The 13,426-nt window shown below is 29.9% G+C and overlaps 2 protein-coding genes across 3 annotated transcripts in view; both read right to left on the bottom strand.

The window, feature by feature from the left end:
* Positions 1-10,434, bottom strand: part of LOC106785921 (chromodomain-helicase-DNA-binding protein 1) — a 12,969-nt gene extending 2,535 nt beyond the window's left edge. The window contains exons 1-9 of one of the 2 annotated variants that reach the window (XM_014746755.1): positions 8,680-10,086; positions 6,288-6,400; positions 5,228-5,509; positions 4,320-4,508; positions 4,035-4,204; positions 3,791-3,954; positions 3,359-3,518; positions 462-3,277; positions 95-214 (exon numbers count right to left, since the gene is read on the bottom strand). In XM_014746755.1, the coding sequence (XP_014602241.1) occupies positions 95-214; positions 462-3,277; positions 3,359-3,518; positions 3,791-3,954; positions 4,035-4,204; positions 4,320-4,508; positions 5,228-5,509; positions 6,288-6,400; positions 8,680-8,706 (4,041 nt within the window). In that variant the 5' untranslated portion in view covers positions 8,707-10,086. Of the gene's footprint in view, positions 1-94; positions 215-461; positions 3,278-3,358; positions 3,519-3,790; positions 3,955-4,034; positions 4,205-4,319; positions 4,509-5,227; positions 5,510-6,287; positions 6,401-8,679; positions 10,087-10,207 lie in introns of those variants that run through there. The other variant, XM_014746756.1, reaches the window with a different exon arrangement.
* Positions 10,435-10,530: 96 nt separating this feature from the next.
* Positions 10,531-13,138, bottom strand: LOC106785923 (hsp90 co-chaperone Cdc37). Its single transcript, XM_014746760.1, has 5 exons — positions 12,928-13,138; positions 12,417-12,550; positions 11,849-12,293; positions 11,474-11,779; positions 10,531-11,384 (listed from the first exon to the last, which is right to left on the bottom strand). Exons 1-5 carry the CDS (start codon positions 12,958-12,960, stop codon positions 11,184-11,186), a joined length of 1,119 nt encoding a protein of 372 aa, XP_014602246.1. The 5' UTR covers positions 12,961-13,138; the 3' UTR covers positions 10,531-11,183.
* Between the last annotated feature and the right edge of the window lie 288 nt (positions 13,139-13,426).

Raw genomic sequence — 13,426 nt, 5'->3', positions numbered from 1 at the left:
CTCTCTCTCTCTCTCTCTCTCTATATATATATATATATATATATATATATATATATTTATTCTATCCATACTATTTTTCAATGATTAAACTTACTTTATCGATATTTTTCTTAAGCTTTTTATTTTCTTCTCCCGAACTATCATTCTCTTCAATAATTTCTTTTGTAATTGCGGTTTTAACTTCTTTTGGTTTTCTAGGTTTCCTTGTTCGTGTCTGAAACGGAGATCGAATGTGTATACTGAACAAAATTTTGTGTATACACTTAAAATAATAATTTGAAATTTGACGAGGAAAAAAAATAAATAAATGGTAATATAAGAAAGGGATAATACGTTTTTTTTTAAATATTAAGCAATTTGTTTGAGAGAGAAGAGAAAGGATTGAGAAATCTGAAAAGGGGGAAAAAAATAGGGGAGAAAATAGAATTAAGAAATTAAGAAATAAAACCAGAAGAACTTACCACGCCATGCTTGAAATCCATTTGCTTTTTAAGAACTTTTAATAAGTATTCAGCACGAGCAGTTACTCGTTTGAACTGAACCTTACTAAAATTAGGAAGAATTTTATCAGTAAGTTTTAAGCTAGCATCTGTTTTGATAGCTTCCCAAGAGCCCATACCATGTTGGTATATCCCTCTCAAAAGTCTAGAATCATCTTCGATACTCCAATCGCAGTCAAAGTTAGCTGGCTTAACTTTTATATCAAGATGCCAATTAGCCCTTTGTTCAGCATCTGAGGGAAGTGCTTGATCTAAAGGTTCCAATTCTTTGACAGCAGCAGAAAATGATTTAGCGTTTACCATAACGCCACCCATTTTAAACGTAGGACCTCTTCCTCTTTTACGACCAGGTCCTTTACCCTCCTCCTCGCCTTTATTCTCTTTGGCAGTGCTCTCAAATTCAGATAAGCAAGCCTCACAACGAGATTGCAACTGTTCACCCAAATAACGTAACTCTGACATTGGTTTCTCTTGTAATTCAGCATCTGCAGCAATGTCGTCTAATCTTTTCAAAGGTGCTGTAAATTTCTTATAACTTTTCACAAATTTTCGAATTTCCGCATCTGTAAAACTCTTTATATTTTCGCGAGGTGTTACTCTTGGTCTTCCTCTCTTTTTAGGTCTTTCGTCGTCGCTACCTTCAACTTCGCTGCCAGATTCTTGTTCCTCTTCGCTGTCATCTGGTGTCTTTTTTCTTTTTCTACCTTTCCCATCTCCAGTTTGATTGATTTGTTGAAGAGTTTTACGACTTCTAGGCGGAAGGTAAAGATCTTCCATTTCTTTAGACTTCTCCTCTTCTTCAATCTTTTTACGGAAGTTTTCGGGTATTATCTCAGCCCAGTCTTTACTTTCATCATCGTTATCGTTAGGTTGGCTGACAGGTTCTGATTCTTCTTCGAATGCGGCAAAACTTGCTACTTTAAATGCAGACAACAATTCATCTCCTACAGTAGCAGGTCCTTCATCCCTGGTTTCAGCTCTTCTTAAAATTTCATCAATATCGCACGTAGGTTCTTCATCGCCGTCCTCTTCATCTTTAAATAATTCTTCCGCGCCGAATTTTAAAATGGCATTTAAGTCTTCTTTATTAAATGGATTATTATTGGTCCCCGCATTCTTTTTATCCAAAACTGTTCTTCCAGTTGTATCCATCCTTTGGATAACCAAATGGTCAAGTACCATTTTTTGTTTCGCTCGTTCAACTATTTCTTCTTCGACAGAATTTTTTGTCACTAATCTGTATATATTAACCTGATTTTTCTGTCCGATTCTATGAGCTCTAGCTTGAGCTTGTAAATCATTTTGTGGATTCCAATCCGAGTCAAAAATAATTACTGTGTCAGCAGTGGCAAGATTAATTCCAAGTCCACCAGCTCTCGTTGATAGTAAAAAACAAAAATCTAGCGAACCTTCGGCATTAAAATGATCTAAGGCTTGTTTTCTCAATTCACCTTTTATACTTCCATCCAATCGTTGAAATGGAAAATGTCGTTTTTGTAGATATTCTCCCAGAATATCCAACATTCTAACCATTTGACTAAATATTAATACTCTATGTCCGGTTTCACGAAGTCTGACTAAAAGTTTATCCAAAAGTACCAATTTTCCTGAACCTCTGATCAATTGCTGTAGATAATCTTCATTATTATCTTTTCTTTCACTTTCAGTCGGTTTAGTTAAGAAAGCATGATTGCAACATTTCTTCAATTCTATTACTATGTTAAGAAATGTCATAGTCGAGCCTTTAACACCCTTGCGCAAAGCATTGTAATTTTTGGTCAATATCCACTTGTAATATTGTTTTTGCAAGGACGTCATTTCTACGCGTAGAATCTGTTCGACTTTAGCTGGCAAGGACTTCTCTACGTCTTTTTTAACGCGTCTTAAAATAAAAGGTTCTAATTGTTTATGTAACTTAGAATAACCTTTCTGTGCAGCATTATCGTGTTCCTTTTCAAATTCTTCCCAAGAATTAAATTTGGCAGGCATTATAAAGTGAAGCAAAGCCCACAATTCCTTCAAACTGTTTTGTAGTGGAGTACCGGTTATTAAAAGACGATGATTGGTATGAAATTCGGACAAAGCTTTATAAAGGAGAGAATCATCGTTTTTTAATCTATGAGCTTCGTCGACTAAAAGCACTGCCCAATTTAAGGCACCCAAAAATGTTTTATCTTTAAGTACTATCTCGTAGGTTGTAAGTATTGCATTAAATTTTAATCTTTTAGAACTATAGCACCATTCGTGGTCTCGTATTACATTTCGAGATGTTACATCACCCAAATAAGTAACAAAATTCATGTCAGGTGCCCATTGGGCCATTTCCCTTTGCCAGGAAGTCATTGTTGAAAGAGGTACTACTAATAAAAACGGTCCGTGAAGTTGATGTGTATGAAATAGATAATAAAGGAAGCATATAGTTTGTATTGTTTTTCCGAGGCCCATTTCATCTGCCAAAATGACACTGTTTTCTTTACACCAAGAATGAATCATCCAATTTAGCCCATCCATTTGGTAATCTCTTAGGACTAATTCTTTTCCTTTTCCCATATATTCAGGTTGGCCTTTCAATTGATGAAATTTAGGTCTAGTTCTAAGCACTTTGCAATGCTTACTTGGTGTTCTTTTAGAATCTTCTCTATCACGAAATTCTTTGATTTTCTCGGGCCATTTTTTTATTATCAATGCACCATCTTCCCACGTAGAATCGGCATACGATGAACTTTCCCATTTACAGTAATAATCAGGATGTCCCGAATCTGGCTTATTGTATTCAGCTACGACACAAATATAAATAATTACGATTTTGCATAAATAAAATAAAATATTTGTAGAAGTACAATAATTTTATAACTTACCAATAATTCTTTCCACATTGTTATAACTTTTTAAAAGTTCTTGCTGCAATTCATACTGACACTCAAAATAGTCGATATCCTCAGGTCCTGCATTTTCTCTCCATTGTTTTATATCTCGTTCGCGTTTAATAAAATTATCTAATTTCTTTAACCCTTTAACCTATAAAATCAATATCAATATGATTAACCTCTTGCGCTGGCAGCGAATTAGAAGATGCGCACGCCAGAACGTTCTATCATATCTAACAGAAATTTTGAAAACTGAATTTGAAATTTGTAGTTTAGAAAAATTTTTTCTAAATGTGATGCTGTTGCAAATGTGTTACATAATAACAGAAAATGAAATGGAATCACTAAATACGCTTTACACAGTTATTAAATAGTAAGGATATCAAAGTATATCAATAAATTTAATAAATATAAGTTAAATACCTTTTGTGCTTTTAAAGAATCTTCCGATTCCCACGTATTATGTATATGCGACCATCCTTTCCATTTAATTAAATATTGTTTTTCAGTTTCTTCTCCACTTAAATTCTTCGGATTAGGATCGCCATTTTCTTCTACTGCATAAATTGTGGTTACATTTCCTGTAACTGTTAAAAAAATGTTAGAAACAGATATTATTAAATACTAATTTTTATATGTATTATAATTAATTTGAAATAAAACTTACCACCCTTTTTCCCTATTCTTTGTCTTATAATTTTTTCAATTGTTTCCGCATTATCAGGTTCTGCATTAGCAGGTGCCGCTTCATCGACTTCCACCAAGTCTTCACTATCAGTACCTTCTTCGCTCTCTTCTTTATAGCTAACAGCGGTACCTGTTCTTCTTGTAACTTGCCTATATTTTCAAATATTTAATATTATTCACATGTTCAATAATGTACACAATAATAAATTACCTATACTAAATAATATGTATGATACTTTCTATATGAATAGAATATGAATAGTACCTTCTGTTATCATCGCTGTCAAATGATGAATTATCAGAAGATTCAGAAATTCGCTTTTTACGTGTTCTAGCTTTTTCCTTAGCTTTTTGTGCTGCACGCCTGTTTAAAGATTTGCTAGGTGGTGGTCGTCTATTTTCAGCTTCATCAGATTCTGATTCAGAGCTTTCAGAATTCCATGAATTGTGTGAACTAAAATAGATAAATAGCTGTTAATTATCAGAAATGTTTTCTAAATATTTTTAAAAAATCATCACGTGAACTGTACTGAATTACGCGAATTGATATTTAAAAAAAATATATATATGTATATGTATATTACATTTATGCTAAATAAATAATTTTTTTTACATATTACAGCAATAAGAAATCAATTTAATTTTTTTTTTTTAAATTTCATGGATTTGTATATATATAAAATATATAATCTAAATTACTTTTAATTTATATATGTATTTGCTTGCTGATAATTATACACTGCAAAATAGTACAAATCTGTATATTTTGTTTGAAATTACCATGATTTATAAATATATCAGTGATTAAATAAAATATAAAATAACTGTAAAATTAATGTGTAAAAAACTGATCAAAAGCATTAATAATTTAAAAATAAATAAATTAAGTAATTAAAAAAATGTAGATAAATTTAGTGTTAGAATTGACACACTCATATATATGATTGCCACATAGTATACAATGATCTACATGACACATGATGTGAGTATTCAATGCCAAGAAGCACAAAGAAAAACAAGCACAGGATAATAACACTATATATGTGTATCTATAAAGTTATATAATTCAAGTTATTAAACAAATTTTTTTTTTTATATATATATAAATTATTTTATAAACCCATTAAATAGAGTTCGATCAATCAAAGTGGTTCCATCGTTGTCTCTACTTACCTCTTTTTCTTATATCTCTTGCGACCTTCACTGTCGCTTTCGCGCTGGGTTGCAAGCCTCTCTGGCTCTTTTCTAGAACGTCCAGATCTCCTAATGCCATAAATATCAGGATTCTCGTCCCATTCACGACTAGACTCATTTTTAAGCCTAAGTTTTGTTTCTGTGCTGTGATTAGAAGATTTGCTTTGTAAACTATCACTCTGTGCAGGTGCATCCAATTGCTCTGATTTTTCAGAGTCTGAACCTGATCCTGAACCGGAGCCACTCGAGGAACTAGAGTCACTGAATGAGCAGCCAAGCAATTTTTTATGTCACTACTTTAGCAATGATTATTGTATTATATCTTGAAATATATCTATCATTAAGAAACATACAATTCTTTTGTGAAAAGTTCAAATATATATATATTATACAAATATTTCTCATTAAAATTTAATTCTTCATTGTCATTTGCTTTATATAAAAAAAATAAGTTACACTTATCAAGATAACTATTAAAATAGTATTAATTGTCTAATTAAAGGGATATATTTCAAGTTATTATGTAAAATCAACTGATTTGCTTTTATTTCTTCTAGAGATATATTGCTAATGCCTCAATATAACAAAGATTAATATGAAAGATAATGATGATCTAATATGACATAAATACAATTAAGAATAGACATTTCAAAAAAAAAAATTAAAGGAAAAATAAAAAAGTGTGATCACAAAAACTCAATGGAATACACATAGTTAGCAATACCATGAAGGCAAATGTTAGTGCTATATCAAGCTATAGCAATACACAATGAACTGAATGGCATATTATCTATCCTGTATATATCAGATAGTCAAAGTACGCATTATATTACATTTGTAGAAACAATAAATTTTTCAAATTTTTGGATTAAAATCAAATTAATTACTGAATTCTTTCTTTTGTATTAAAGCAACATCAAGTGATTCTCATATATTGTCTTAGTATTATATTGATCTAGTTATCTCATTGTGAATAAAATTAATGTCGTACCAGACTTTCCAATTTAACAAGGAATATATATTAGAATATAATACACACCTATCTGAGCCAGAGCCAGATGCTGAATTGCTTCCAGAAGAGGAACTATCGCTTTTACTTTCATTTTCAGAATCTGAGCCAGATTCCTTACCGGATTCAGAGTCAAATGTTTTCTGTAATATGATAATATCTAATACTATTTGTTTTTAAATCTGTACGATTTAACCCCCAATGTTGTTTGGAATAAAATTATAATACATATATATATATACATATATATTTCATTCTTATCAATGTTAAATACATCTTATAAGATATACATCTATAAAATTAAAAAATGATTCTTCTCTTCTCTTCATAAATCTATTATCTCATCCTACTGCCATCTATGTGGAAGATAAATTGTCTTCCATTTTATGGAATATGTCCACCATTTTAAGAACAGAAAATCAAACACAAAAATTAAGAAATTTTCATTTGTATAGTCAGTCAGATGACTAACAAATGAGACATAGATATTATACGTAATAGATAAATAAAAATAATGAATAATTTATCTAATATATCGAGATAGTTATTTTAAGATAATTAAGCATTTTTCTTAACAACCCCAATATTCAATCACTTTACTTAAAAATATTTAATCCTATAGTTTACATTAATTTCATCTAAACTTTTTTCTATACTATATTATAAGGTACATGGGTTCCATAAAAAATAATATACTTCACTATTTTAATACTGGAACATTTTTATTAAATTATTCAGGAAATACATCGGCAACTTAGTTTACCCTGAATTTTAAGATTAAAATATGTGTGTGTATCTATAGATATATTTGATGAGAGGAAGTTAATATTGCTAGTAATGCAGTACTTGTGTGTAAATTTAAATATACTGTTTCTTAAAGGATCATTAGTATGATAATTAAATTAATATTATGCAATATTTATTTAATTCTCGGCACAGATAATGCTAACTCTTTTACAAATTCAGTTTAAGCCTTGTAAAATTAAATAAAATCATATATCATTTTTGATGATAAAACTTTTTGGTACCATTTTACAAGTGTTCTTTATATAAAATTGGATTGTTTAATATTGGTATATACACAGAATGTAATAATATTAATCAAACATGATTTTGCATTATTACATATATGTATAATAAAAATACCATAACGTAATTAAAAAATGATTCTTGAACTCTTAATCTTGATAGATCATCTATTGAAATACGATAATAATATCAATTAAAAGCTACTTTTCTAATGCAAGTAAAAAATATCCTGAGTTTAGCAAACACAGTAACCTTATTTTGATATAGCAAAGAATATTTTATATCAAAAATTATTGTTCGCTGCTTTCATTTCTTTCATAATTTACCATTCGAAAGTTTGTAACGCTGTTAAAATTAATAACAGAATTTCTCTCTACTTACAAAATTTGTAAATATTTAATGAAAATGTTAAATCCGATGTGTTGACCATATATATGTTTTCTATAATCATTTTAATATGATAATCGGTATAATAAACACAATTTTAATTTTACTTTTGATGTATATTTTTATACTTCGTCGAATAGATTATAGAATTGTTTTTTTTCATTCAAGACGATACGTATAATTTATTTGCACACATTGTCTTCTTTGATTAGTCTATTAAATGAGAAAAAAGAAGTATGATAGGAAGAATATCTTTTACACAAAAAAAAACATACCTTCAGAAATTGATTTACATTAATGAAAATTGTTAAAACCAATACAATGTGCATTATTAAACTCTCTAATAATTGAAAAATGAATTTAAAACTTAATAAGATGATAAAATACATGGCATATTTTCAATATTTCCATGATGAAACGAGTAAAATTAGTATACATTATACCAGTGACAGTGGGTATTATAGACAAACCATACATGAAGATCTTTGAGCTTAATTTGCAAAAATGGGTCTGTTTTAAATTTTTGAATAACCATGGTATCTGGTTGAAGGATAATACAAGGAATAATTTTTAACGAAAATTAGGGTGGAACACGGATATTTTAAGTGATAAATGTAAACTTGAATCAATGTAAACAAACTTATAGGTTATTAAGAGGCTGGAAAACTATGTAAAATTGTGGAAAAGTGTGACTATGAAGAATCAAGTCCCTGAGCTCCCGAGGTCCATTGGACCCCGCCCTACGTGAAAAAATATCAATAGTTAATAATAAATAATTTTTTATATTTTTATAAACCTTTTAAATCGACGACAAGAGTTGTAAAGCCGCGTCGTCAAATATGAATTATTTTCTCCTTTATTCCAAACAACATCGTGGTCGTATATCGTTAATTGTTTTATCAATATTACGGCCAATCTAATTTGGGCGCGGAAAACAAATAATTATCGATGGAAAAATCCAAATTAATGAAGAAAATCGAAGAATTTTCGAATCCCGTCCACTCACCTGCATCATATCGTCTACGCGTCGCATCGAATCTCGAATAAATGAAGCACCACGCACAATATCACGTTAATTTAAGAAAAATAAACTAATTCGCGCACACGTGTTCGCAATATTAATCGACTAATGATGTACAGCGTCGCGACATCGTGCAAAGTTATTGAATTTTATCGTACTATATGTTCACAGACCTCAGCTTCGTCTCCATTTTGTAAGATTCTCACTCGTTCTTTCGCCCTCCCCCATCCGTCGTCCCAGCATGCAACGTTCGACCTGTCCCCTACTAATCGACTACAGCGCCCTCAAACTTCCTCCACACTTCTTTATCCTCCCAAATAAATTTAACAAATCAAAAAATATATTTTTACTATAAAAATTAACCAAAATATATCTTGTCCTTTATATAATATTATTTTTCTGATTCAAATCTTTCATTTTTCTTCTCATATTAATTACGTATATACTATACATCTTTAAGTAAATTACGAAACGGAAATAGTTGTTAAGACAGCCATTTTTATTACTCACGGAAATTTTACCCAGAATGCACGGCGTCAGTTTTTCGATATTATCCAGTCAAATGCGCAATTAACATAAAATCTTATACGACGCGGTCACGTACTACATGCATATTTTTGCACCGTTAGAACGAGATACTTTCTTATTTTTTTTTTTTCTTTTTTTTTTTTTGAGACATGATCTGTACGTAACTTATTTTTGATATTTGAAAATTGGAAAAGACAAAACAATTGAGACAACGAAATATTTCTTTAAAATCGAAAAAGAACTAGAAATTCGTAAAAAGCTAGAACTATAAGAGACAAGTGCTGCGTTAAATTTCATTTTGTACCGTTGGCAACGATTTTTCCAATCGAACAATTACTGAATTTTCACAATTAAATACATTTAAATGATAACACAGAAAAATTCTTACGTTATGCTATTCCAATAATTCGACATGATGACACACAATATGTTTCAAGTTTAATCAAAAGACGAGCTCAGGGAACTTATAATATTCTCTAGGTCACACAATGAACGAACCAATGGGCACTGGAAAGATGGCAACGACTATAATAAACGAGTAATTATAATAAACGAGTAATAATAATAAACTTTGTATGAACGTTTAGAGTTGATATGAAACGTCGATTTGACACCATGCAAAGTATGTGTACATGTGTGAGAAAGAGAGAAAGAGAGAGAGAGAGATAGAGAGAACGTTCGTAAAATGGCTTCTTTCCTCGAAATGACGTTAATGAATACAACGAAGTTAACGAAAAAAAAAATATATAGGTATATTTATCTGCCGTTTTCCATCAGATTGGGTAATTTACGTTAAAAAAAGGCACGTTAAATGTCCTAATAATAATTTGTTTATCATCTAAGATATAAAATAAAATAAAATGAATGAAAATAATATAATTTTAATGTTGCTAAGTGTTACCCGTTCCAATGAAAATCAGCCTGCGTCTTTCGTAGTATATGGAACTAACGTATAATGACGAGAATGAAAGACGAAAAATATTACCCAAAGACCCGTGGCACATCGCACCGGAAAAGGAAGGCCTGGCCGAGAATTCGAGACACGATGCTTCGTCATTTCCAGTCGACAGTAACGCCGCCTTTCTCTCGAATAAACGAAACACTACACTCTGCATCTCATATTTGAACTTTCATCAAAACATAGAAATCGATCAGATCATAAACTAACTATTAAGAGTAGTAGTAGATATAGAGTACTACTTTTACCTTGACTAAATTTAAAATACATGTGTGCGTGTATGCATAACCATAAATTCTATTTTCACAGTTTCACTATTTTTGGCGATTGAGATTAAAGATGTTGGTCGATAAAGATTTTTATTTACACAATTAATAATATGAAAATTAACATACATTGTGTAATGTACATATTACATATCGGTCATAAAATCATCAAATGTGTGAAATAATGAGACATGTTGCAGCGTAAAGAATATATGTAACACATATTCTATACGTTTTAAGATTAGTATATACATTCAGAATGCTTTTTTCAATACTGTTTTTCTTTTTTTTTCTTTTTTACGAATTACATTCAAAGTACAATTACGAATATTAGACGAAAGGAAAGTATTGTTGTATTTAATATAATTGGACTAATGATCGTTATTTCTTGCATTTTCACTGCTTTGTGTTATTAGTTGAAAGAATTCCAATAAAAAAAAAAAAAAAAATATACTAAGTATAATAAAAATAATTCTCAGTCTCTGATAACAATTAGATGAACTTTACAGCTTGTTCTACGACAATGATTATTATAATTTTCTTTTAAATAAATCATACAAAGGATGAAATTATCCTTTTATTTTTGTTATATTTCTTGCGAATAATTTTATTTTTTAATTAATTAATTAATATCTATAGCGAATTTTCATAAAATATGACTTAAGTCAAGTAGTATCTTAACAAAGAGAAAAAGAAAATAAATGGATGCAAAAGCAGAGCTTAGTTGAAAAAAAGTGTTATTCCGGATCGGGTGTACCTGTAATTTCTTCTTTTCCATTTTGCTCTTGTTCTTCTTTTTCTTTAGCTTTAGCATCCGGTACCCAAAGACCGCTATCAATACAACGCTTCATATGATATCTAGCTTCATCTTCAGGCATAGCGGCTATTGTTTGTTGCAATAATGGTATGTCTTGCGCTTCAAAACACTGTTGTAAAGGCTAAAAAAAATAATATCATTTTATTAAATTTATTAATTATACTTTTTTTTGTATTTCATATAAAAATAATTGATTTTTATTTTTTATACCTTAGGAAGACTTTCAAAAACTTCAACAGGATCAAGACCTCCAGGGCCAAGTCTCTCTTTTCTTTCTTCTTCTTCCGCTTCTCTAAGTGCATCTGCAACCTTCTCTGCAGCACGTTTGCGTATTCTATTCTTAAATGCTCTAAGTTCTTCATCAAACGAATTCTTATATTCTACTTCAGCAACTTGTATACGACTGAAGAATGAACTAACGCAAGCTCTAGGGTCAACATCTAATTGCTTAGATAGTTCTAATATATACTGCATGCATATACATTGATGAGCAATGTGTTCCATTAAGTCATGTTTCTGCAATTACATAAAAATAATGTCATTTAGAACAACTGTTTTCAAAGAATTATGTAATAATTCACTTACTTCTTCCATTTCTAAATTAATGCACCAAATGACTAAATAATTAGCTGTATTCTCGCAAACTATTTGCGGATGTTCCAATAAGAATTTCTTACTATCATCGTATCTTCTAAGCATTCCAAATTCTTTCAACTGTTTCTCATTTTTCTTTACAAATTGCTTCATTCTTTTCTCCTTTTCTTCATCTGAGAGAGTGGAATCATCATCGTTTCGAGCTGGTTTTGTGTTTATTACGGTTTTGGTAAAACCATCTTGACCAATCGTATCTACATTCCATGGTGTCAACTTTTCCTTTTTTTTCATTTCATCTTCTCTTGCTTTTATTTTTTTCTCTTCTTCTTCAAGATCTTGCAAAACTTTTTTCAATGCACTCAAATCTGCCGAATCCTTTTGCTCGTTTTCTAGCCTTGCAAGTTTTTCTTTAGTTTCTTTAAGTTTTTTCATATGTCTAAAATGTTAGTATGATTAGCGTTTGAAATATTTTTACAATGTTAGCTTATCATTTATATTAGGATTATAGATAGCTTTATACATCTGAGAATACAAAATGTACATGTTTTTATTCACATACTCAATCTTTTTCCTTTCGTGTTCCTCCTGTTCTCGTTTTCTTTCTTCCATACGTTCCACTCTTGCTTGATGACGCCATCTAAACAAGGACGGTGTATCAATGTTAGGATGAGTATCATCTTCGTCGTCTGAAATCTAAGTATTACATATTTCTGTATTAATGTAAAGTATTCTATTAAGTTAATTACTAAACATTTTAAGTTAATCAAACAGTAAAATAAAACACAATACTTTCAACAACTTTAATGGATTGTTGTATTATCATTGAAATATTTGTTAACTAATAACAAAAATAAAAAAATATAAAACCAACTCATAAATATACATATTAAAAATAAAACGAACTAATAAAAAAGAAATGATTTATGAACGATTTACAAAAATAAAAGAACGAAAAATAACGTTCGCTATCAAAGTAAAGTATCTGATAATATATTTAATAATAAAATAACTTTTATCTTTCTAGAATATTCCACATGCATTCAGGAAGAAAAGGATTAATAAATTCTTACCTCAATATCCTTCCATTTGCTGTAATCGACCATTTTATTTTAGCACAGTACGTCAACACCCACACTATTGAAATTTGTTTTTTAAATCGATCGTGAAAATGAAACTTCTATTTAAACAAACAGTTGATCCTGTACACTGAACTCGCCGAAGTTGGTTGTCGACTATTGCAATGACCTGAACATTGCGCTAATCTGTTTGCGATATGAACTCTCGATATACGACAACTGTAACCAATCGACATTTTATTTTATAATTATTTTATATATATTTATTTTATTTATAAAATAAAATATAATAATTTTTATATATTTCTCTATTTTTTATAAATGATTTTTAGTTTCTATTTAAATATTCCTGCCATTTTTTATCTTATTCGCTACAGTGCATCAATACACACGATTAAAAAAAATCTATATGTATATACCTTTTCATACATGTGTGGGTGCGTGTATAAAGTATTTAAAGAAATTTAAATGATATTCTTTGTTAATGAGATGT

Source organism: Polistes canadensis, unplaced genomic scaffold (assembly GCF_001313835.1).
Source record: "Polistes canadensis isolate GaletaPanama2010 unplaced genomic scaffold, ASM131383v1 scaffold_59, whole genome shotgun sequence".
Taxonomy (NCBI): Eukaryota; Metazoa; Arthropoda; class Insecta; order Hymenoptera; family Vespidae; genus Polistes; species Polistes canadensis.
Note: the sequence above shows the minus strand (reverse complement) of the source record. Positions and strands in the feature narration are given on the sequence as shown.